This window comes from Centrocercus urophasianus, unplaced genomic scaffold (genome assembly GCF_019232065.1).
Source record: "Centrocercus urophasianus isolate 14NV4802_14NV808 unplaced genomic scaffold, USGS_Curo_1.0 seq_10, whole genome shotgun sequence".
In the NCBI taxonomy this organism is placed as follows: Eukaryota; Metazoa; Chordata; class Aves; order Galliformes; family Phasianidae; genus Centrocercus; species Centrocercus urophasianus.
The window spans coordinates 81,790,105-81,815,907 of record NW_024884142.1 but is presented as its reverse complement, the minus strand read 5'-3'; the positions used below and the strand labels follow the sequence as shown (position 1 = coordinate 81,815,907).

General features: G+C 46.1%; 2 protein-coding genes across 4 annotated transcripts in view; both read left to right on the top strand.

Moving 5' to 3' along the window:
• The window catches only part of SLC30A1 (solute carrier family 30 member 1), a 9,107-nt gene extending 882 nt beyond the window's left edge, over window positions 1-8,225 (top strand). Inside the window, exons 2-3 of the mRNA XM_042818917.1 lie at window positions 33-651; window positions 3,911-8,225. Of these exons, the coding sequence (XP_042674851.1) occupies window positions 33-651; window positions 3,911-4,827 (1,536 nt within the window). The 3' untranslated portion in view covers window positions 4,828-8,225. The remainder of the gene's footprint in view (window positions 1-32; window positions 652-3,910) is intronic.
• Window positions 8,226-11,225: 3,000 nt separating this feature from the next.
• Window positions 11,226-25,803, top strand: part of RD3 (RD3 regulator of GUCY2D) — a 50,124-nt gene continuing 35,546 nt past the window's right edge. The window contains exons 1-2 of one of the 3 annotated variants that reach the window (XM_042836577.1): window positions 11,226-12,342; window positions 18,806-18,910. The gene's annotated coding sequence lies outside the window, so the exon portion shown is untranslated. Of the gene's footprint in view, window positions 14,437-18,805; window positions 18,911-25,803 lie in introns of all 3 variants that reach the window. The other 2 variants (XM_042836503.1, XM_042836421.1) reach the window with 2 other exon arrangements.

The window sequence follows — 25,803 nt, the reverse complement described above, 5'->3', positions numbered from 1 at the left end:
CCGCCGGCGCTCGCCCCGGCGCATTTTGCGGGGGGATGGCGGCCGAGGGGCCGGGCGGGCCGCGGTGGTGGCAGAACCGGCGGGCGCGGCTGCTATGCATGCTGGCGCTTACCTTCCTCTTCTTCGTGGTGGAGGTGGTGGTGAGCCGCGTCACGTCGTCGCTGGCCATGCTGTCCGACTCCTTCCACATGCTCTCCGATGTCATGGCCCTGGTCGTGGCGCTGGTGGCCGTGCGCTTCGCCCAGCGCACCCGCGCCACCAAGAAGAACACCTTCGGCTGGGTGCGCGCCGAGGTGATGGGCGCCCTGGTCAACGCCGTCTTCCTCACCGCCCTCTGCTTCACCATCCTGCTGGAGGCCATCGAGCGCTTCACCGAGCCCCACGAGATCCAGCAGCCGCTGGTGGTCATCGCCGTGGGGGTGGCGGGGCTCGTCATCAACCTGCTGGGGCTCTGCCTCTTCAACCACCACGGCGTCGGCGGACACGGCCATTCCCACGGCCACGCGCACGGGGGTGGCGCCCGGCTCCCCCGGGGCAGCGCCAAGGCCGAGCAAAGCCCCGGGGACGGGGAGGCCGCGCTGCACCGCGAGGAGACCAGCACCTTGGTGGAGAACTGCAGCGGCTCCAATGGGGTCAGCCAGGAGAAGCTGGGTAAGCCCCGCGCGCCTCGTGCCCGTCGCGGCAGAGCGCCTCAGGTCCCGTCCTCGAGGACGGCGGTGGCACGAGCTCCGCGGGCCGCCCGTCCGTACTGAGGGAAGCGGCGGGAAAGCTGCTAGCGGGGCGGGCGGCACCTCCGCCTCAAACCTCTTGTCCGGGTGCTAAAAGCAGAGCCTTGGGACGCGCCTTTCTCTCGCAGGCAGCTCGGGGTGAAGCTTGGGGTCTTGGGAAAAGTTGGTGCTGGCAGAGGAGGCGCGTGACAAGCGGTGTTCGCCTGTCACAAGGCAGTGCCTTGGCGGCTGAACTGGCTGTGCATCAAACTGCAGCTCAGCGCCTTGGTCCTGACAGCCGGATCTCTCTGTTGCTTTAGTTGTCATCTACCTGAGTGATTTTTTTCCCGCTGGACGCAGCGTACCGAAGTAAATTCCATTGCAGTAATGCGGTGCTTCTTCGAGGCGTGTATAGGAAGAAATCTTGGAGGTTACCAGTTGGTGTTGAGGAAGTCATGCAGAAGGCACTGAATGCAGAGCTTGCTGGTTTCGCAGCGCACGTGTGATTTCAAGTTAGCTTTCTTGAGCTTTCCAAAGAATGAAGTTTCTCATTCACTTGTTTGTTAAGATCTTCTCTCCCTAATTCTGACTATGCTGTCTTTTTTTGTGGGAGGGAATGTCTTGGGTTGTTTTTTCAGTGGATTCAGATGCCTGGGTGACTTGTTTTGAAGTCATTTGGTCTAAGCTGAATACTGTGTGTCAGTGGAAGTTGCATGTTTGCTGCTTATCCGCTTCACTCTTACTGCATCCCTGCAGCAGGAAAGAAAGAGTGTCAGTCCTTGGACCCACATCTCCTTTTTTTCTCAGTCCTCTGATCCACGTATCTCCTTTCTTCTCAGGGCAATATTAGGAGACACTGCTGAATTAGCTTAGGTTGCTCTTTCCTCTGTGGAGTGAACTTTGCTACAGTTTCAGTATTTCAGTGGTTAGAAGTTCTCATGGACATCTGAGAAACCTGGAGTTCCTCTTTTTCTCTTTAGTTTCTTTAGTGTTTTGACTCCCTGTTGCTTTTGAAAAGATTGAAAGTCCTCTGAGTGTATTGCACTCCTTTCTTAACCACAAAATAAAATAAGCTCTTAATGTTGTGTTAGTCCCAACAAAAGTATCCTAATAAGTAGTTTCAAACAGTGTAAAATTCAGTTAGCCATTGATCTAATTGATACCTTGGCCTTTGAATTGTTCTTGCCTGTTGGAATGTAAGTTGTGCCTTCAGCTAAATTCCTGTCTAGTTGTAAGCTAAAAGATTGGCTTCTCTTGTGGATTAAAATGTATGCTGTTTTTGGGTAACTTGTGTGGAACACCTTGTGGGTGTCCTTCCAGCAGAAGCAAATAATTTGCTGTGGGCATTTAGTAAGTAGCAGAGCATAATTTTGGGCATGGTGCAACTTTCAAGGAAGTTTGCCTTTCCTTCTCTGCCATGTCATGATTATGTAAGGATGGAGTTATTTGTTGTTGACCCATGGAAGTGTCACAGGTAAAGGTGCATGAAGACTTGTAAGAAGCTGTAAGGTGTACAAGTGAAAATGGGAAATGACTGAAATTGGTGCTGTACCTCAGCAGGGAATTGTGAAGAAGGGTAGGCTCTCTTCTCCTGAGGATGAAGAGAAATCCTCACAATAGCCTCAGGGGTTAGTCCTGCACAGGCATCTTTGTGCATACATTTTGTGTAAAGTAATCTGTTTATAGTTGGGTTTAAATGAGTCAAAATTCAAATTGAGACATTTTAACCATTGAAAAGACTCAGAGCTTTCGGAACCTTGCTTCTTGCTATCCACCCCTATCCACTGACTCTCCAAATCCCCCTTTGTCCCAAACTCTTGGTATGGAGCAGGATCAGAAGGCGTCCTCTTTCTGTGCCCTCATTGTGAACCCTGAAGTCTGAACTCTGTAACTCAAGATATTTTCCTCTAACTCACTCATTTCTCTGGAAGATTATTGGCCCCAGTGACATTTCCTTGTTCCATGACTCTAGAAACTGTGTGGAAAATGTAGCTGGAGCTTTAGGGCAGAAGTGTGATGCCCAGTGTGATGAGCCATGGGCTTGGGACTGACCTACCTCTCAGCCACCTCAGTGTGTGCCTGCCTCCGTTTTGGGAGAGGAAAGGCCTTGGAGACACTTTTGTGATCACAGAATTACAGTCATGAGAGCAGAATTACAAAAGCTGCAGGTCATGTTAACACATTAATGTTTACAAAGTTCTGAACTCAATAACTGTAGAAGCAGTGAGAGCTTCTTGTTTTACTGGCCAGTGGCCAGTGCCAGTTACATTTCTTTAACACTGTAAGTTGTCTGTCCAAAGATCTTCTGAAGAAGCATAAAAAGTTAATCTTGTAAAATAATTCCAATGTTGAAGTTTGGAAAATGATTTATTTCAAAAACTTCACTCTGCCTCTTTATAATGGTGTGTGCATTTGTTCTTGCATAGCTTGTTGGGTGTGATGGAACCCATTTTGATAAGGGAGGGTACTAAAATGTTCTTTTACGAATTATGTGATTCATAATACATGGCTTTGGGCATCAACAGCTGTATGCCACTCAACAGCAATGTGTTACTTGAAAAGCAACAAAAGTACTAAAAATAAGTTTGTATATATTCTGGAATACAAACAACACAAATTCATAGCCTCTGAGAACTGAAGTGATAACTTATACTGTCCTGTTGTCAATGCTGCTGACAAATTCTGCCTGTTAGACCTCCAAAGCTCAGCTCACTGTATCTCACAGTTCTGCTGGCATCTCAGCAATGATTCCTCCTATTTGATTTCAGAGGTCTTTTGGAAATGAGCTGCTCAACCTGAAAATAAACGTCTATAAAGTAGCATCCAAGCTGCTTGTGAGCTTTTAATTTTGTAAGATGTAATATTAAATAGAACTTCACTGCTATCGTGCTAGAGAGGTTTTAGCAATGTGATTATCTGGACAAGAGGAAGCAAATATAAATTACATAGCTACTTAAGCAACCTTTAAGTATATGCTCCACAATTCTTCATTTTGCATGAGAAATGAAGAGTAAGTTGCTAATGGTTAAGCAGCTGGAAAAGGTGGAAGTGGATTTTTGGTAAAATAGAAGCGCGAGGGGCCAAGTTGCTTGTTTTTCAGTTTTGTACTGCATGAGGCAGGCTTAATGTTGATAATAATTTTATATGGAATTGTAGTAATGTGTATTAGCATGTGCCTAATGGCTCTACTGTTTTCTTGTCAGGTGATATGAAGGACGACACGACTGACCTACAAGTGAATGGGAACGCTGGGCATTATCCTCTGGATGTTGAAGAGGTTGAGGAAGACTCTAGCGCGCAGCTTAACATGCGTGGAGTTTTTCTGCATGTTTTTGGAGATGCCTTAGGTTCAGTAATTGTCGTAGTGAATGCCTTGCTCTTTTATGGTTTGTGGAATCCATGCCCCAAAGATGGGCCCTGCTTTAATCCGTGTGTCAATAGCCATTGTGTGGAGAATGCTACTTTATCCCAACCTCTTGGCAGTGTAAACAAGTCTGAGCAAGAGAGCATTACGGTGGCTGGTCCATGCTGGTTACTATATTTAGACCCTGTTCTTTGTTTGATTATGGTTTGTATCCTCCTTTACACAACTTACCCGTTGCTTAGGGAGTCGGCCCTTATACTTCTGCAGACTGTTCCCAAACAAATAGATGTTCATTCTTTGAACTCAAAATTACGTACCCTTGAAGGAGTTGAAGCGGTGCATGAATTACACATTTGGCAGCTAGCAGGCAGTAGGATCATTGGCACGGCTCACATAAAGTGTCCTGACCCTTCCACGTACATGATGGTGGCAAAGCGCATAAAAGAGATCTTTCATGATGAAGGGATTCATGCAACTACCATCCAGCCCGAGTTTGCCAGTGTTGGCTCTGAATCAGGGAGAGGGAAATGCGAGTTTCCTTGCAGAACTCAGTGTGCTTTGAAGCAATGTTGTGGAACGATAGAAGATAATACTGGAAAGAAGACAGAAAAATCTTCTTCGCTTAGTATTTCTTGTTCAGAGGTTGTCATTGAATTTCCACACAACAAAACTAGAAGGACTAAATCGGAGAGTGTACCTGCGGTTAAGCTAGAGGCAAACACCGATCAAAACGAGCAGTTTGAATCATCTTTGTAACTCCCTGAATGGTGCTACCTGAGTTTTGGTGACTTTGACAACAGCTGTGTTGCAAGGGGAAGAGACAGATGTTTGAGATGCATTTTGCCAATTAGTGTAATTGCTGAGGTCCTTGTTCTTGTCATATTGCTAAATCTAGAATGCTTGTTCTAAAGAACATGTCACTGTCATACAACGTTTCTGTTGACTTCCTAGTGAGACAGAAAGTGCACCGATGCTGTAACAACTTCAGAAAAACAGTTTCAACATTTCAGCTGAGACACTTTTTGTTGTGCTTCAAATTATTATTATTATTATTTTTTTTTTTCAATTAAAAGATACTTGAGGGATAAGCATATAGGAACTCAATTTGTGTTACAGATCTCTTGGACCTGCTTTTTCCTTTAATATTTGATTTGTAGATATTTTAATATATTGTTTATTTAGAAGCCCTAAGGAAACCAAAGTTGATAGAACATTTTTAAAGATATAACTACTTAAAACTGGAAACCACTTTGTCAGTTTCACGTATTTTTCTTAATCTTATGTAATAAAAAATGTGAAGGTTTTTCTTACAAATATATCACATAGCATATTTTTAAGGAGACGTCAAGTGATTGTGAGAACATCCCCATCTTTTCTGGTAAGATAGTGAGGTAATTAAAATCAACGACCTGTGAAAATATCAGATGTGAAAGGGTTTTGGTTTTGTTTTTTTTTTTGCTCAAAATGAAAGTTCAAGCTACTGTATATTGTGTGTGATCAGGATGTGAGAATGGCAGATAAAGTAATGCCTACTTTAATATGTTACAGATTTTCTGGTGTTTTTCATTATTTCCAAGTTGCGTATCATCATAGAAGTCTTTGAGCTTAAGGAAGCCTTGACTCTGCCATGAATGAAGAGCTGGAGCTTCAGCTTTAACTGATGCTGAGTTTACTAATAAAAGAATTTAGTTGTGTCAGTAAGAGCTCTGTCAGGGGGAAGTTTGTCAAGCTCTGACAGTAAAACCAATGCTTTTCAAAAGCTTTGGCATAGCCTCCATGAACAGTAATCCAGTGAGGCATTTTGCGTGTAGTTAAGTCTGTCTGCAAGCACTTGCAGTGGCTGTGCTCCTGGTCTCTGCAGCATCCTTGGGAGTGTCCATCTGGTTTCTGCTAAAGTGTACGGGGGGAGCAGGATTTCATTCACTGTACTTTATTTTGTAAGATGTGTATCACATAATTTCAGTTAAGGAGTATCTGATTCTTTGCTTTTGAATGTTAAATCAGTTAATTGACAGCTGGCTGTAAAGAAGCTGTTACAGTGTGCTGCCAAACTTACACCTTCACAGGAGAAGCTGATCTGTGGACTCTGAATCTGGCGGAGACTAGGTGAGAGTTGAAGATAAAAGGAATCTAGTCTAAAACCCTGACCCTCTTGATCCACCTGTGAGTTGTGTATGGGGAATAATGCCTGGTCATTAATCGACTGCTCCTGTGCTCCAAACTGGAAAGCCGCTCACATCTTCCATTGTTTGCTGTATGACTCTGGGCATGTCGGATAAACACTCTGCCTCGGTTTCCCTGTCTTAACATGGGAATAATACCTACCTCACAGGGGTGTTGTGAGGCTCAACTCTTGCGTGATGAACTCTGAGATCTGTTACTGGAAGGCACTGGAAGGAGTGTGGGATACTAAACTGCGTTAGTGTTTGCTCCTTCAAATGTATTACAATACCCAGGCACAACAGAGGGAACCGAGGATAGTTTTGGCCTTACAAAATTCTTTGATGCTATGGTTTTCAGGTTTTCAACAGTATTTAAGTATAGATTTTTTAAAAGAATGTTTTGTTAGTGAAGGGAATGTAGCTTTGCCTCCAGATACAGAACACTTTGCTAGTTTGCATTTCCAATACGCATCTTGTATGCTAATTGCTCATAAGTAGTTTGGAATAGTCTGCTGCTCATCAGTCCTGGGTTGTGTCAGTAGTCTTACCCAACCTCTCAGTGGAGCATTGCAGTCAACTCTCGATTATCCATGGGTGGATGACCAGTGTTGTGTGCTGGCTGTGCAGTCTGCATGGCCAGGCTAGCTGTAGCGAATGCCGGTGTGGTGCCACGTGTCAATGCACGGGAGAAGTAGCGGGGCTTAGCCCAGCTCGGGGCAGTGGTGCTTCCCAGCATCACTGAGCGTGCTCTGTGTTTCTGCTTGTATAGTTTGATGAACTAACTTAAATATGTTAATATAGTATTTATATATGGTTTTGTTCTGTCTGAATTAGCTTAATTCTTTCTCGTGTTACCTGTATATGATCTAGAGTTGACTGTTATGAGATCTTGTATGAGACTACGTTTGCAAAATATGCTACTACTGCTAGTATACTACAAAGTATTATCCAAGTAAATTTTGAAATGAACAAAGTGCTTTTTTTATTTTTTTTTTTTTTTTTTTTTTTTGAAATGTGTATTCTTGCTTTCTATGGTAAACTTTTAGTAATTATTTTGCTTGCTAGTTTAAAATTGGTCTCAGTCATTAGTATGAATTATTGAGGTCCTGCTGTGTATCACTAATGCACTGTAGAACTACTGCTCTTAGATTTATTTTAAAAAAGAAAAACACCAAAAAAAGCATGCAGAGGGACTATAGTAGCCCTGACAAGTCCAACATCTCTCCTATTGCTTTTATAAAAAGAGAGCAACGCTTAAGTCACGCCCGTTGCCACCATTGGTTAACAGTTTCAGTAAATGCACCCAAATAGATGAAATTGTGGTCACTAATTCCACTGTAACTATTTAATCTTTTTGTGCCAGAAGTCATATTTTTCTATTACTGTGTCCATTGCAGGCAATGGCTAGCTTAAAAGACACAAAGCTCTCCTCCACATTATTTTTATTACCAGGACAGGACATGAATGTGATGCTGAAGATGCTGATGCTGACAGGGGGCACAGGGAGCTGCGCAGCCTCTTTGTCCTGTGGCATGTTGCGTGTTCAGCACCAGCTGCTGGGAACGGGGCCCTTCAATCTCTTTAGCTTGATTCCTTCCCTGGAAGTACAAGGCTGGCCAGGTGGCCATACTGCAGCACGAACACTGTTTTTGTGCTTATTCTGGCTGTGTTAGACCCAACAAGACAGCTGACCTGCCTGTGGTTACTCAGACCAGATTTATTCTGAAAATCATAGTTCCAGAATACCGAGAGCCTTCAAAGACACTGCACAGTCTGTCCTTTTTTTTCCCGCAAAGCACAAAACTAGTGAATCTCCTGTAAGTGAGCACTGCAGTGGTGGGGAGCTAATTGTATTGTGTATCACATTCCTGAATTTTTTAAATAATAATTAAAAAAAAACAGCTATGGAACACTGATTTTAAGGAAAAATAAGTTTGTATTTCAGTGTCTAGATTGTTTATGCTTCTGATTAAATGTTAGAGATGTGCCAAACACCGCTGGTTGAAATATTTTCTGTTTAGTACGTCTCATCCAGAAACACACTGTTTGGAATTATCACTTAGCCCATACCGGTGCTGAGATGCAGGGGTGATGCAGATCCTTGGGGGCTGGTCACAGTATTGCTTTGCACAGGCTACTTTAGTGGAGCAGATTGCTTATGTGGAGCTCCTTGTAATAATTTAGCTGCTTGCTTTCAGCATCTTCTGTAGGCTTTTGGTAGTATCCTTTATTGCTGCCCTGTGGAGTTCAGTATAGACAGACACATACTTATGTAAAAAGCAAAACTAGCTCCAACTTGTGACTCCCTGAAAGTCATGGCAAGGGCTCAGTCCTGTAAATTTCTGTGTTCAAGAATAGTTTCATCGGGCTGACGAGTAGCTACTTGCATGCAAGGAATTACTTGCAGGAGCGAGCCCAGAGCTCCTGCCAGTGCAGCCTGCCTCCTGGAGAACTGCAAGTACTCGTATTTTTGGGCTGTTTTACAATTGGTAGCGTTGTGATTCTCAGTGTGCTGCAGAAATGAATTTGTTGCAATTTCCAGAGCTTATCCCAGGGCTTATTTATTTTTTCCACTCTCCAAAAAGAAAGAAAAACCTGACGAGTGTCCTCAGGCTTGCTAACAAATTTAGCTGAACGGATGTTGCTTTGTGCTTCTGAAATGGGGCTGCCCGAGTTTATTAAACACTGACTGGTAGAGTTTGAGGCAGAGGGATAAAGATTCCTGCCATTCCCCTGCCCCTGCCCCCTGCTCTGCTTGCACTCCCTAATCTCTTCAGCTATGGAGAGAGTGGGGGACAGAGAGGCTGGATGTTCTGAGTTCCACACGGGGGGAATGGGGAATACTGCTAACTATTTTTAAAAGCATTTAAACATGCTCTGCCTATTTTAGTTCCATAGCATGGCATCAACTACTCCCTTTTTGGATATGTATGTAAGTTGTTTAGCTCTGTATTAATTTTGGCTTTTTCTCTGCAACACGGAAAGAGGTGGATGCTCCATGTGCCTGAGCTAGAGGCAGTCTTGACAGTTTTCCAAATCAAATGTAGCTTTGCTGATAACAGGCGGTCTGATTATCCCTTGTAACCTTTGCTCTGTGTGGTTAACTGCCTCTGAAGTACAGTAGCAGGTTTTAGCAGGCTCCTGTCTGTATTTTTTTGCATTCACAGTGTTACCTAAATAGTTGAAGAGCAAAACCACAATACTGAAAAAGTAAGTTTTATCTATGTCTCCAAAAAGCACATGGGATTCATTTGGCTTTTTTTTTTTTTTTTTTCCCTATGTCCTGGATCTTGTTTCTGAGCAGTGCTAGAATATAATTGGCATAACCAGATTTCATTGCTGAAATTTCTTTTGGGCTTCTTTGAAAATAAATGCAAATTTTTTTTTTAAAGTATTAAAGTCTTGAGAAAATAAATGGAGCTTTTGAATGTCAAGAACTGTTAGTTGGGATTTCTTTCTTAAGCCAGTCCCTTAGAAGACATCTGACAAGCAGAAAGGCACTTTCACGGCTGCTGAGAATCTTGGGAACAAGTACAAAGTGCACGAGTGGAGCAAGAGTTAATAAGTGGGCTGTAAAGTGATGCCCTCCAACTCCACTGCCAGGTGCAATTAAAAGAATAGCTGCTGATGCCACGTGGAGAATTAATTGCATGTACGCAAAATGCACTTTTTTAGCCTTTGAAAAGAATTACCAAAAAATGCTGACCTATTAGCTGGCAGTGGTTAAATATCTAGTGTTTAGGTCAGTAAGGTAGGATTGCTAATAGATGTCTATCTCACTTTATTTGATTTCCAAGACTTTGGAACATAGACTTTGGAAGGTGCTTAGTTGTTTTTCAGCTTCATTTCTTTCAATCTGGAAGCACTGCAGCTTCTCAAATACATTGAGAGGAAAGTACTGGCTGCACAAGATGCAGCTGCCAGCAATAATATGGAGGGGGCAGGATTGCAATTAGGACCTGCCTGGAGCTGTTCATGGGCTTGCAGTGATGCATTTGTTTTGGAGCTTGTAGTTCAACTTTGGAGCTCTTCTTTGCTTCAAGAGGGAGAAGTGGTTCTGTTGTTAGTTATACACACAGGAAGATGTGTTTGGTTGTACTGTAAGCACTGCAGTTGAGTATGAATTCAACCATTTCCCAAAGCTATTTCTACCCCATCATGAAATGCAATTTGTCCTTGGTAGGAACATCCTCCCTTCTCATGCTAATATGTGAATTTTTAATTCACTGGATAGGAGAAGCCTCAGGCCTATGGCGTGAGCTTTTAGAAGTGTCTTCCTTCACCCATGCTGTTCCCACACCACATTCTCCCAGAACAGCCCCTTTGTGTGCTGCAGAGGTGATGTGCTGTGGGAACGTCTGGCTGCAAGCAGCTGCAGAAGGAGCCTGCACCCCAACCCTGTCTGTCCCACACCCACCTGAAGCCCTCACCACTGAAACTTGGGTTAGCTGTCACAGATAGCTTTTTCGGTAGGATGCTTAGGGTTTTTTTTTTTTTTTTTTTTTTTTTTTTTTTTTTTTTTTTTTTTTTTAGCATAACAACACAGCCTTTAAAATAGCGCTCACACCGAACTGCAATCCCCCACCTCACACACACTGTTTCTCATTGCCGCCTTCACGTGCCCCCCAGCCTTTTCCTCACACCAGCCAGCGAGGCTAAGAATAGCGGCAGTGATGCTGTGGAGCAGGATGTGCAACCTGCTGAGTTTCCTGCGTTTGTGCTGCGCTGCTGGCCTGTGCTGAGCCCCTTCTGCTCTGCCCTCCCTTCTGGAGCCGCCGGATGGATCTGTAACCCGGATTTGGCTTTACTGATGCCTGTGATGCTGCCTTGTCACGCCGGTAGCTGAGGTGCGGTGCAAAAGCTCCCTCGGGCCCTGTCGCTGTCACACAGAGCAGAGCTCAGCGCTGCCTTCTGCTCCCTGTGAGGAGCTGCAGGCGCCATCAGGCCTCCCCTCAGCTCCTCTGCACTGGGCTGAGCAAACCCAGGCTTCTCAGTAGCTCCTCACACACCTTGCCCTCCAGACTCCTTACCATCTTCGTAGCCCTCCTTTGGACACTCTCTAATAGTTTTTTGTCTTACAGTGTGGCTCCCAAACCAGAACCCAGTGCTGGAGGTGAGGCCTCACAGCACAGAGCACAGAGAACAGCCCCTCCCCTCACCCCCTGGCAGTGCTGGGCCTGGGGCATCCCGTGGCATAGTTGGCCCTTTGGGCTGCCATGGCACACTGCTGGCTCATATTTAACTTGCCAGAACACCCACATCCCTTTTTACAAGGCTCTCTCCAGTCTCTTGCCTCCTGGTCTATATATACAAAATGCATGTTCTAAATACTCGAGCAGTTGAGTTCCTGTGCTTTTATGCCATGCTACTTTGAAGGAATTTGCACTTCTTCTCACATTGAGGTTCAAAAATATTAAAAAAAAAAAAAAAGAAAAGAAGGAAAGAAAAAAAAAGAAGGAATTGTGCTTGATGATTACAGGCACTATTAGCCAACTACTGCAGCCATGTTTGCAGTTTCTCTGCAAATCTCCCCGCACATCATAGGTGCGTGGCAGGGATTTCAAGTGGGCAAACTGTCGCAGACCAGGAGGTGTTTGGTCCATATGCTTCAGCTGGGAGGTGGGATGTCACTTGGCACTGTGATGTCCCAGTTTTCTTTTCTCAAGGATTAGGAAAAGTACAGAAACCAAATGCTGAGGCAGACTCTGTGGGCAGAGCCCTGTTAAGGCCTGCTTACGTCAAGCCGAGAGTGGGGCGTTGGTGGCTGCAAGTCACAGCTCAGAGGGTGCCGAAGGCAGACGTATTGTTTAAAACCTCAATAACATTATCTGAAGGCTTTTGAAATTATGGCACCAATGGAGAAAAAACTGCATGTGCGGATTTTGCTTTTGGACTGCTTACCTTTTTTGTTTGTTTGTTTGCTTTTCCTGCAACTATTCAGTGAGAGTAGTGATGTTCTCTGTTTTCCCCCTCCAGCTCTGCAGTGTGTCTCAGCCTCCTGCTGTGAGACCTGAGAAGGCAGCCAGGATCACCTTAGCTGTTACATCAGGAGAGGACAGCGCAGAGTACCGACCTCAGCTCCTGCTGTAGAAACAGAGTGGAAAATCAGGTAACAGAATTATGGCTTCACACTTCAGTGTATGAAAAGCAGCCTCTATGAAAAGACTGGAAAACTCTGTGTCTTTGTACTGAAGTTTTCTTGCTTAAAACCCTGACAGAATGATATTTCTCCCAATCACTTGAGGTAAAGTAAAATGCACATTATGCAATGTGGAGTTACCCTTTCGAAACAGCAGTATGGGGACAAAGTCATCGGTCTGGGCTAGGACAGAATCGCTTACACAAGATAAACAAGGGCGGACTGCTGCCATTCTTCCCTTCCCCTTTATCTTTAAACCTTAACCTTAAATTACAAATCAGAGGTTGACACAGTGCTGTGCATCTGCAACTACTGAAGGCTGCTAAATTTTAATAGATCTTACTTCAGTGATGATGAAGGTTTGAAAGTTTCTCTAGCTCACAGAAATGCTTCCAAGCTTTTAAAGTTCAAATGCAAATATTTTAACGTATTACTAAGGATGTTTTCAAATTAAATAATTAGTTCTGTTTACGTGGTGTTTCATTATCAACAAAAAAATGATTTACTAGTTCTGTATCTTTGTTTCTAATCCAAGTAGATAAGTAGAAATAACTTCATTTTCAAAATCTTGTTAAATTTTTGTGGGCACAATGTTTCTTTAAACATCAACTATAACAACAGTAGCTTTCGGTCACAATACTGGAGCCACCTCAATAATACTGGCAACAAGTCACTCACAAGTGCTTCATCAGCATGCAGAACAAGAGCACAGGGATCAGAGCAATGGAACAGGCTGGAATACCATTTTCCTTGGATTTCCAAGGAATAGATTTCTGCAGCTTTCATAGAAAAAAGATGACTGCTCCAAAGTGGCATTTTTGCTTGTACTTAGTATCCAGCAGAACAAACTCATCAAGGTGCTGATGACTTCAGACAAAGCAGATAATGTCCCAGGACTGGTTTATCCAGATGGGGAAAGTATTGTAGAGATCAGTGAATAGCATGATAGATGCATGTCTGGTTTTCAAGGAGAGCACCTCATCCAGGCCAGCTGTGTTGGAGGCCATGCGCTGGCAGCTGTGTCCATGGTGTTAGGTTTGGTTCTGAAGATTGGGTGAGCTTAATTACCAGCATCTTGAGCCTTTGTTAAGAAAGTTTTGTTTGTTGTTTATCTTTTTTTTCTTCTTTTTCTAAGTGTGATTAATCTCAGAGTCACTCCTATTTAAGATGAAGAAAAACTTAAGATTCAGTGAAATTTCAGAGGCACTTCATTTGATAGATCCAAGCTGCTAATTGAATCAGTTAGATAGGACAGTAATGGTTATCATAGAGCTTCTTTGATTATGTTTTCCGTCTCCTGTCCATGTTTTCCATCTCTGGGTCTTACAAACATGAGAACCTGCCCTGGTGCAGCACTGGGAGCTCCAACAGACATGAGAAGAGCTCTTTGCCCATAGCCTGCCTGTCAGTCTTGCCTTAGCTGTGCCCTTCATCCCCTGTAAGTCGCTAGTCTCTCTGAGGCTGGGAAAAGTGAGCACCCACCTTTAGTTAACTGTCTCATTTATTTCCATAGGAGCTTCAGGTCTCTCAAGAGATTAACATTTTTTGTAAGGTGAAACAGGAGATAGGAATGAGACTGGGCTTGTGGAAATCTGTAGAGGTAATATATTTTCTATAAAATAAAACTGTACCTCAAGGCAGAAAGACAGCTAGAATTATGTTGTGTCCTTCTTTAACAGAATGATACTATCTCCTTCTTTAGCAGCAGTCAGGCTGGGGTGCAGAAGGAGAGTCTGTATATGGTTGCTGTTTAGTTTTTTCCTTTTCCATTTTGCATAACTCCATAGAATGCTGGAAACAGACCTCTGCTGACTTTTGATTATTATGAAACAGAGCAGTCCTGGAAAGAAACTGGGGTCTGAAAACACATCAGGGCAATGGGCAAGTCAATAAATACAGTGTTGTTACCTGTCGCTGTGGCCTTCACAAGCTCACTATTTGAACTGTTGTATACAAGGGAGGGGCTGCCAGACCTTTCCAGTGGGAGCTTTCTGCATTGTGAGATGCTTTTACCTCTTGCATCTTGAGGCTGTTCAGCTAAAGCAAGCTTGGAGAGACATCAAGGTGGGTTACTGCATGGGTCTGTGGGGGGGGGAAGCAGTTTGTCTCGAGGATTTTTTTCATTTTGTACTCTGCAATGTCCAGAAAAGTCAAAACTAAACACCAAAATGATGTGGTTTTAGTTTTTATTTGGCCAAAATGTTATTCTCTCATGGTCTGTAGAGAGGAGATTTAAGCAACTGTCTCAGATAAAAATCACTGGAGCACAACTGAGGATTTCCACCACCTCTAAGGCAGTAAGCGTATACCAACCACAAGCAGCCAGTGGTATTTTGGTTCATTTTAAGCAGGCCTAAGTAAGGACCACAGCAACTGCATAAACACTGAGCCCCATACAGTGTCTTGCCACCTGTTTGTGTGATTTCTTTAGCCCATTCACTCATATATATATATTCTATATATATATATATATATATATATATACATATATATATATATATGTTTTTTTTCTGGAAGCCAAGGATGCTTGCCATGCTGAAAATGCTCTTGGTTTGGTTTTGAGCTCGGACAAAGTTCTTCCAAAATGCTTCTATGGTGATAAAATTTCTGACTTCTTTATTTTTTACTTCAGTGTGGCAGGGAGTGAAATACAGTGGTAGGGATATATGTGGGTTTGGTAGCTTCCTTCCTGCCTTCGTTTGCTTGTGTCAGGCTGAATGGGGATTGTCCAGGAAATCATAGAATCACAGAACAGTTTGAGTTGGAGGGGATCTCAAAGCCCACTCAGCCTCAGCCCCCAGCTGTGGGCAGGGCTGCACCCCGCTCAGCTGCCCAGGGCCCCATCCAACATGGCTTTGAGCACTCCAGGGATGTGGCTTCACAGCTTCTCTGGGCAGCTGTGCCAGGGCCTCACTGCCATCTCAGTGAAAAACTTCCCGACATTTTATCTAAATCTCTCATCTTTTAGTTCAAAACTGTGCCCTCTTCTTCCATCACTATATTGCTGTTCTCTTGGAGGAAACAACAATAGCAACAAAAAAACCCTACAAATAAGCACCGCTGGATTTGTAGCAAGGGTGCATCTTCCATGGGGAAACTCAGAAGCACAGCCATGATCTAGGTCATCCAGAGCTGTGAACAAGTGGCCAGTTTGCTTTGTGTGCTTTCAGCTTCTAGTCCTTTTCCTAACATCAGCACAAGAGCAGGAAAGAGAACCTGCCTATTCCTCCAGATTTTGAAACTGTCAGTGCAAACACATCACGAGCCTGTGGTGCTTTCACGGTTTTTATTTCTGTAAGATGCTTTCAGTTTCAGAAATGTTTTGTAAAAAACTTGCCTCCAAACCACTTTTGGAAAGTTTGTTTCCCGTGTTATCCCTGACATTCCAAGTTCAAATTCTTTTGGTGTTTTGAGCAAAACAAAGCATTTTGACCCCAATAGCTTTTGCTGAAGACTTTCTGAGCTGCAAACAGGCAAGGAAATGTTACTGGCCCTGCATTCATGAGACCCCATCCAGGAATGAGAGAATGAACCCTACAAATGCAGCTCAATGGGAGAAATGAAATCTTGCAACTGAACTGGAGGATTATGCGTATTAGCACACAAATTACTCTCTAAATGATAAAACACTGAACCAAATAAACATCCAAAGCTCTGGGGGCAATTATCATTAAGGCCAGGCTGGTAAAATGCAATTTTTTTTCTGTAAAATACAAACGAAACAACATCTTGCTGAAAACACAACTTGTCCATGGCCACTGACTAGCCAGGCTAAGTAACAGCACTTCTTTCTGAAATAGGGGTGGCACATTATGCATTCTTTCCTTTAAATTAGAAAAATCAAGACCTTGAGGAACTCCTAGCAGCTTTCTGAAAGCTGCTGCAGAAAAGCACAGAGGTGCTGGCTCCCATCCTTGTCTCCCCTGCATATTCTCACACTCAATCTCCTGGGCTGCACAGCATCAGCGTGAAGGTTTGTGGCACACTGAATGGCAGCTGATCACTCAAGGAGTATCTATGCCACCGTACGATGCAGTTTTGCCAAATGAAACCACTGCTGCCACATGCATCAGGCTGAAATGCCTGAGTGGCTGCTGCTGGTGGAGAAATCTATTTTTCAGCAGTCCAACAGGAGGCAACGTGCTTTGAAACAAGGGTGGGAGCTGCTTTCCTCTTGGGCAGCCAGGAAGGCACCAGCTCTGAGCACCTGAGGTCTGCCCATGGGGTTTGGGCTTGGGGCCATACGTTGTGTCACTTGTGGAAAGGGGATGAGGTGATCAGGAGCTGCTGAAAACCACACACCAGTGAATGTGGCCAAGCTGTCAATATCTCTTCTCAACTACTAAATATTCTTGGCTTTTAAACTATGAAGTGCTCTCCAAGAAGCGGATCCTGGAGGCCACAAAAGTGCCTCGTGTCTGGCTGCATCAGGCACCAGCCCTGCCAAAATCTGTGCTGTTGAAAGAAATAGGAGGGGTGCCTTGTTTGTTGCTCTCTGCCACCAGCTCTGTTGCTCCATCCTGCAGTAGGCAGGGCACCAGCCAAAAGCCTAGCCTGGCCTCATGTAGGTGTCCTGGGTGTTGCAGACATGGCAATATGTGAGCTGATGGATGTGGGGTACATCTGACCCTGTGAGAATAGCAGAAACACCCCACTCAAAATTATGGAACCAATGGGTGTTTTGTGTTGGAAAGGATCTTTCAAGGCACCATCCGGTCTGAGTCCCCAGCCATGAGCAGGGCTGCCCTCCCCCCCAGCTCAGGCTGCCCAAGGCTTCATCCAACTTGGCCTTGAGCACCTCCAGAGATGGGGCACCACAGCTTCTCTGGGCAGCTGTGCCAGGGTCTCAATGCCCTCTGAGTAAAGAGTTTATTTCTTATACCTTTAGGGGGTAAGCATGAAATCTCAGGCTGGACCTGATCACCCTGACACCCATTCCCATGACAACAAACTTGAAATGCCAGAAGGCAGCATGCTGCTTGAGGAACAGGCATTTAAGTAAGGATTTTTGGGGGGCAGTTTTTCAGTCCTGCATCATAGCTCGAAGCATGGTTTTAATGGATGACAACACATTGCGTAGCAAGAGGCTGAGGGATCCAGCATCCCCATGTTCATCACTCTGAGCCTAGCTCTGCACTGACAGTATCATCCTCAGGTTTTATGTGTCTCGGCCTAATGCCTTTATTTGCACTAGTTTTCAGGAGTGTCAGAGTGGCCAAACTCGATGGATTGCCTGTCTGAAACATTGAGATGCAGTCACAGCTGTTTGTCTGGGTGTATTGATTCATACTTCTGCTCTAATTTTTTAATTACCAAGTTCACCTGCAAGTTGTCTCTGGGGAACTCTCTTTGGTATTTCCTCTTTCTGAAGTGAAAAATCCTTTGTCTGCCTCTTTCCTGCTTTCGTACTGAAGGTAAAATAGGCTTACATGATTGAATAAGTAGGATGCAGAACACCATTCAGGTTAAATCTGGAATGCTCTCTGTTGGTGGGTGAGAAAACACTGGTATCTGCTTTTCTTACAAGCAGGCAATGTTCTGCTACTGTGCAAAATGTGCACTGCCAAACAGAGATGAAGGCGCAGATGGAAAGCAGCAAGGCAGTGCCGGAGAGACATTGCCAGGGCAAGGCTGTGCCACCGCTTGTCACTTCCCAAAGGCCTCACCCAGCCTATGCTTGGGCACACATGGATTGGGGTTTCCCAAAAGCTGCCCTGCACCGGGCTGGCGCTGGGTGTCTGCTGCTGGATGCTGATTGTGCTGCGGGGCACAATGGAGCCCCAGCCCTATGCTTACCTCTCCCACCCCTGCAGGGCTCCAGGTGCAGCCTGCGATGGAGACAAGGGCATGTGGAAAGCAGTGGCTCCAGATGAGCTGTGAAGGAGTGAGGAGATTGCCTCAGAGGACAAACAGATATAATTATCTGCAGCAGACTCAGAGTCTGTGTTGCAACAATTTCCTCCTTAAGACCTTGGTGCACCCAAAAAAGAAAAACTTCCTGGTTTCTGTGCAAAGGTGCATGACAGCGTGATTTATCATGAGTGAGCCATACTGCCCTGAACCTTCATTATCCTGCTTTCAGTGCACCTGTGGCATAACCTACCCTAGAAAAACAGGTGGTGAGAGACCAAACCTGGGCTTGAGGCAGCTTAGAGGTATGACTTAAAGAAAGGCAAAGAGGCTGCAGCCAAAGGCTTTCCCTTTCCTTCAAAGTCCAGCTGGTAAGTTTCCTTCAGGAGGTGAAAATGCATGTCATCAGAAGTAATACTAAAATATGTTGTTTACCTTTTTTTTTTACTTTATTATTATTATTTTAAGGAAAGCACAAGCTGTTTTTCCTAAAGGTATTTAGCTGTATTTCCCTCTTGCCTTTCATGCCCATCGTTGCTTCTTACCTTGTCCTGCCTTGTGTGCTGCTGCTCTGCATGGACAGAGGGAAAGAGGCATCATCCTTTCACACTCTTGCTTGGGGCAGAGCTCACAGTTCAACTTTTCCTCTGCTCCTGGATGTACATACTGTCAGAAAGCACGCAATCGGGTGAGTACCCATGCTCTAAGAGCAGTAATGCACAACTCAGTGTGGGACAGCCACAGACTCACCAACTCTGAGTGTTTTCACTAGAAAGTTGAGGGTGGAGCAGTGAATACACAACTTGGGGGTGTCTGGGGCCAGGAGAAGCCATGCCCCTATCTTGCAGGAAAGAAGGATATACTGAAGTACTTGCACTGGGGAGAGCGGCAGATATCATGGCAGGATGTGTCTTACCTCTCCACTGGGAGCTGGCTCTCAGAAGCAGAAGGTGCAATAACTTAATCAGAGATCGCTACACACACATCCCTCTACAATAGTGACACATTTCCTGGCATGCCTGCAGCCCATAGCCATCTCCTCCCAGTGCTTAGCATCACCTCGTGCCAGCCACCCATCCTGCCAAACCACCCTTTGGCAGATCTGGGAACTCACCATCAGTGAAGAGCAGCATGCAGGGTGCCAGGACTGGTGGATGGCAGAGGCAGAGCGAGGTGCCAGGCCAGCACTGGGAGGACACATGGGGACAACAGGCACCCACTGTTGCTCAGGGAACAGCTGTGGCATGGGGATGAAAGGATTAGAGGTGTGAGAGGAAGGGACCAGAGATACCTGTTTTGTGCTGCTTCATCAGTGACTGTTCAGGCAGCCTGTCAAGTCTTCCTTTGTGCTTCCTGTGTGCTTTTTAAACAGCCCACAACATCTCCACGTAAACTCACTTGCACAGGCGAGGTCTCCATGTGCCCTCTGAGATTTGGCACAGCTGTGCAAAACTCCACGTTTGTTTGTGCTATGTGTATCCAGAGCAAACAGGTGTGTCAGAAGGAAGGGCAAGATGCCCTCATTCTGCAGAAGGGAGCTGTTGCTCAAGGAGTCCCAGCAAATCTTCTGGTTTGTAGTGAGTTACTTCATTCTCTTCTGCTTGTTCTCAGAAAGGATGTTCCTGGCCATGGTAGTGATGGGTCAGCTTTAGCCGCTCACCTCTGGCCTCGTATTTCATAGAATCACAGAATATCCTGAGTTGGAAGAGACCTGTAAGGATTATGGAGCCCAACTCCTGGCTCCACACAGCACCACAGAATGTTCAAACACAACATCTGAGAGCGTTGTCCAAGTTTTCCTTGAACTCCAGCAGCTTGGGGCCATGCCCACCGCCCGCTGGTGCAGATCCTGTCCCTAACCCCCAACTGCCCCTGCCCTGACACAGCTCCATGCTGTTCCCTCAGATCCTGTCACTGTCACACAGAGCAGAGCTCAGCGCTGCCCTCTGCTCCCTGTGAGGAGCTGCAGCCACCATGAAAGGCACACTTGGTGACAGTTGGGTCAGAAATGCATTCAGCCTCAGGAATTACACTGGAGAAGACAAGATGGGGCTCCTCAGCCAGCTGCAGCCTGGCTTTCTCCCACAAAGTGCAGGAGTCACTTTTCTCTACCAAATAAGAGCTCATGATGTGCAGGGAGAGGCAGTTGACATCCGCAGCCCACCCAGCCACCATGACAGCCTGACACTCTGCCTGGTCTCTGGTGGGAGCTTGGAGAACAGCTTCAGGACAGATGTTTTTGTCTGCTCCATCAGCTGTTGGTTTGCAGGACCAGCTCCTACTGGTGACATCAACCTGCTAGGTGCTCCCACATGACTCATGACCACAAGCACAACATGGGGAACCTGGCCAGCAGAGTGCAATTATTTACTGTAGTTGTCCAGGCCTGGTGGCTGTTGCTGCAGGCCACCTCCTCTGTGATTACAGCTCGGCAGGAGCAAGGCCGCCAGTCTACATGGTGCAGCCACTGGAGGTAGATCTGGAGGGTGGGAACGTGCACAGTAGGAAGATGGGAAACATGATCAGGTGAATAAGGAGAAGATAGTCTGTGCTGTCATGGGATTGCATGCCAGAACTTAGTGTTGTCTGAAAGGAGGACAGTGAGATACCATCAGCTACTCCTGTTATTACACTCGGGGACTCATCAAGGGCTAAAGACAAAGAGCCAGTTAATTATTTACAACATATGCATAAAGGGGAAGGCAGGGACATGAAAAGGGCTATTTCATCATTCTTTCAGTCTAGCAAGGCTGCTTAGTTTGTATGAACCAGTATTCCTTTTAAGTCTCATTTTGATGCTTTCCAACAAGTTCTTCCCCTCTGACATTAGTCAGCCCTGTGGCAACCTCAGATTTCTGCTCTCTTCGTTTACTGGGCACCTCCAAGCCAGGCTTTATTCTGCCCACCTGCTCCAGCTTGCCTTGTCCTTTGGGATGGCTCAGTATGTGTAACAGGCAAATGTTTTTCATGTGGTGCAGTTTTTCTCTTTGGAAGAAGCTGATCCACTAATGTGGAAACACTTTGATAGTCTCAACTTCACTTAATTTTCCAGGTAAAGTAATAATCAAAGTGCCTGATTTTGCTATGTCCAAGCTATGTTCTCAGGTCTAATGTTGCAGGGTACTGCACTGGACCTGCATCTGGCTCCATGCAATATATCTCTGCCTCTGGCAATGGTGAGAGCAGATGGGGGCTGGGTTGAGCTTCTAGCCAGTGTCCTGCATCTCAAAGGTCTTCAGCCATAGCCTTCTCCTGGGGAGCCTTCAGTTGGTCCTCATTCACGCTTTCCATCACATGAGGGTATCCACAGTCCAGTGAAAAGCACACCTGTTCACTTTCTTCTACTCTTGCTTTGCCTTTGAGAGTTTTCCAGCACAACAAAAGCACCTCCTTCCTCTGAGGGAGCAGAGTGTCTGGTTGCAGAGTCCATCAGCACGTTTTTGTGCCCTTGACTCTACATCAAGAGCACTTTCTTTGCAGCACAACAGGAAGTTTGTAATGGGCATATTGTTGTTTGGATTCAGAGAGAGGGCTTTGTGCTGTTTTTGAGGGAAGTGTTTTTGGTAGAGATTATTTTCAGGAATCATTAAGGCAGGCACATGGAGTCAAAACTGAACATGTCCCCTCAAAGCTGCCAGAAGCACTGGGGCCAAATCCAACACCTGTGAATGACCTCTGTACCAGGCAGCCCCAGTCCTTGTTCCTACACAGTCAGCTCTGCCTTAGCACTGGGGCAGGACACCAGCATGTGTCTGGAATGGCTTTCTCCTTGTGCAGGCTGTTGCTGTCTTTCTTTTTTTTTTTTTTTTTTTTTTTTTTTAAGTAATTCAATCTATGGCCTCATGAACAGATAAAGTGGGCAGCACGCTGTGAGATGCAGAGAAGTTTGGATGACAAACCACACTATTGCTATAGTCATTGACTACTGCTAGCTGGCAGCTAGGAGCCACCTCATTTCCACCTGCCTGAAAATGCCAGGGAAACAACTAGAGGGAAAAAGGAGAATTTTCAGTATCATAGAGATAGCATGTGAGGTCTTCCCTCCCAGGTCAGCCCAAACCTGAGAGCCAAACCCTGCTGCTGGAGGACATTTTTTGCTCTCGTTCCCACTGTGCATTTCAGGTACGTCAGTCAGGAGTCTGGGCAAAGCAGTAGCAGGTACAAAATATTCCTCATCCTTGTTGGCATCCCTGGTAATATATCACCGCATTTCCCTGAAGCCTGAGGAGATGGCTGAAGCCTCCTGCACACCTGACTTAATTCAGTAAAACTGGAAAAGGAGCCTTATGTTTAAAGGATACAAAAGCCAAAAAGATGTCACTTGCTATTTCAGGAAATCATGGGTTGAATAGCTGAACTTCAATGAACTTTTTCTTCAGTGAAGGATTTTGGGAGGAAAATGTACTATTTAAAATTTGGTGGCTTAGCAGCAGTTTGCTTCAAAAGGATCTATCCTGCCCTTAGATATGATGCTTAGATCCAGGACTTTTATTTTGTTTAGGTGAACAAGTGTTGTGAAATGCCTTTGTGAATCAAATCTAATCAAGGCAGTGTTCTGCAGCTGGAGCCTGGAAGCCTGCCTGGGAGCACAGCAGGGGAGGATGGCATGAGAGGCAGGGAGCAATAGCAGCCTGCTGGGGCAGAGGTGGGGCACTGAACTGGCCCTAGCAGATGAGGAGATCTGTGCTCTTTTCTTCTCCAAAGCACCTGAACTCCAGGACACACTGGGTGTGCGAGCTGACTCCAGTGAGCCCGAGGCAGTTTCAATTGATGCAACTGCTCTTTGCTCAGCAGCTGAGAGGCCCAGCTTCCTCTGATCTCAGCTGTGTGCAGAAAGCAGCTACTTGTGTAGCTGTCTCCAGCCTCAGGTGGGCACCTGCACAATGCCAGGCGTGGGCACATTCGGTGCCTTTCCCAAGCAAGGATTTAGAATGAGCATATGTGGTCCCTGCAGAAGTTAGTATTCACATGTCAGAGTGAGCAGGAGGAGGGAACATACCTTTTTTTGCTCTGGATATGTGATGATGACCCACCTCTATCATGGAGTGACCATACCAAGGACGTACTGATGTGCATGGTCTGTACTGATCTGCACAGCTGGCGTGACCAGCTCAGAAAGGCAGAGAGGAGGCTTCTCATCCTCCTGTCTCCTGGTGGGAGGCTGTGGCACTGGAAGCACCGCACCGTGGTTTAGCACACTCTTATTAATGGTAAAAAGAGGAGAGAGGCATCTGAGGATAAAGCATGGCAGGTCTCGGTGCCGAGGGCCCTACTTCTGGCTGCTAGCAGCCCGGTCGTGCTTTGCTGGGCTCGAATGCCGGGCAGGACGCGGTGCGGTGCGGATGCCCGCCGCGCGGTGTCACTGCCGGTCAAGTCAGCGCAAGGTTGGCCCCGCGGGCTCTGGCACCGCCAGAAGGGAGCCCCAGGGGAGGCGAAGCTGTTCCGTGCCCCTGCGTGTGCCAGATCCTTTTCAATGGGCACGGAAAGGCTGGTTTTCGCAGTGTTTTGTCCTGTGTTTCGCTTTCCGTCAGCAAAAGCCTGTAACTACACTGGGAGGAGCTGCTGACTCCCTCGAGGGCAGACAGGCTTTGCAGAGAGATCTTGAAAACAGAGGGCTGGGCAATCGCCAACTACATAAAGGTCAGCAAAGCTGGCTTCTGCATCTGGGAGGGGCCCAGAGCAGCCCCACGGGCAGGGATCTAAAGGTTCTGGTTGACAGCAAGTTGAACGCGAAATAGCAATGTGCCCTGTCAGCTCGAAGGGCCACTGTGCCCTGGGATGCCCCAAGCCCAGCACTGCCACTGTGCTAAGGGAGGGATTGTCCCACTCTGCTCTGCGCTGTGCGGCCTCACATCCAGCACTGGGTGTGGGTTTGGGTGATAAGGACATAAAGATATTAAAGAGCATCCAATGGAGGGCTATGAAGATGGTGAAGAGCCTGGAGGACAAGGTGTGTGATGTGTTGAGGAGTGGCAGAGGTCCCTGGATTTGTTCAGCCCTGAGCAGAGGATGCTGAGGGGAGGCCTCATGGTGGGAAAGTTCAACCTCTACTGCCAGATCACCAACATCCTTCTCTGACATTGTGGGCCAACACAATAACATAGGAAGCATTACTTTTGGAGCAGCCCTCGTAACATAAGCTGTCATGCAAGAGTTTCAGACAGCGGGGCATGCACAGAAGGCTTATGTACAGCCCACTCACCCAAAGCAGCACTGAAAGGAAAGGTCCAGAACTTCCTGAGCATGCCCCTGAGTCTGCTACCACCCTGCCTTGTGGTGTCACCACAACAATGATTGATACCACAGGAGAACATATCTTTCTGCTGTCATCTTTGGCTGGGCTATAGCGTCCCCTGGCACCATTGTGAGGCAGCAGAAAGCCTCTAGCAACCAACCATTCAGAAAGTGAAAGCTGGGCGTCCTGGACAGAAAACGTCTTTCCCTCCTCAGCCTTGCTCCGTTCACTGGTGCTCTTCTTTGCAGGGGTGCTGTGTGGTCACAGGACCAGCCCTCAGGTGGGCCTCTGTCAAGTGATGTGAGCCACAGCACTGCAGGTTAAGACAGAGAGCTGTTGGAGAGAGTCCAGAGGAGAGCCACAAAGATGATGGGACTGGAGCACCTCCCCTATGAGGACAGGCTCAGGGAGCTGGGCTTGTTCAGCCTGGAGAAAAGAAGGCTGCGGGGTGACCTCACTGCAGCCTTTCATTACCTAAAGGGAGCCTACAAACAGGAGGGGAATCAACTCTTTGAAAGGGTAGATAGCAGCAGGACAAGGGGAAATGGTTTTAAGTTGAGGGAGGGAAGATTTAGGTTGGATGTCAGGGGGAAATTCTTTACAGAGAGAGCGGTGAGGTGCTGGAACAGCTGCCCGGAGAGGTTGTGGATGCCCTGTCTCTGGAGGTTTTCAAGGCCAGGTTGGATGGGGCCCTGGGCAGCCTGCTCTAGAATTAAATGGGGAGGTTGGTGGCCCTGCATGTGGCAAGGGGGCTGGAGATTCATGATCCCTGAGGTCCCTTTGAATCCTGGCCATTCTGTGATTCTGTGATTCTGTGGGTTGCTCTCGCTGTTTCTGTGGAAGATCTCATAACATGTTGTTACCGCCTGTGCCACTGCTGGAATTACAGAATTCTGTCACAGTCTTGCCTTTTGGTTTAAAAATACATTTCATCACTCAACTTTCTAGAAAGAAACCTCCCCGCATAACTGGAACGCACCCAAAAGGCTGAAAATCCAAAGAGAAAATATCCCACATTTAATTTTATTTTAAATCTGACGACTTTGAAAGCTCATTTTATGTGAAGTGGAAGGGAATGGGTGGACTTGGGAGGCACAGAATTGGGTGCTGGTGCAGAGTCTCACTGGAACAGTGGGTTTGGAGGGCTGAGCATGCCTGCCCCCAGAGCTCTGCTCATCTGTGTTGGAGCCAGCAACTGGCCCTGAGTTTGAGTAGCTTCTGACACAGATGACATCCTCACCAGCAGGGTTTCTGTAGCAGGAAGTCAGTGGTGCAGCACCTGGGCAAAACACAAACCACTCAGTCATTTTAGCTACATTCATGTGTATGCTCCTGCTTGCCTGAAG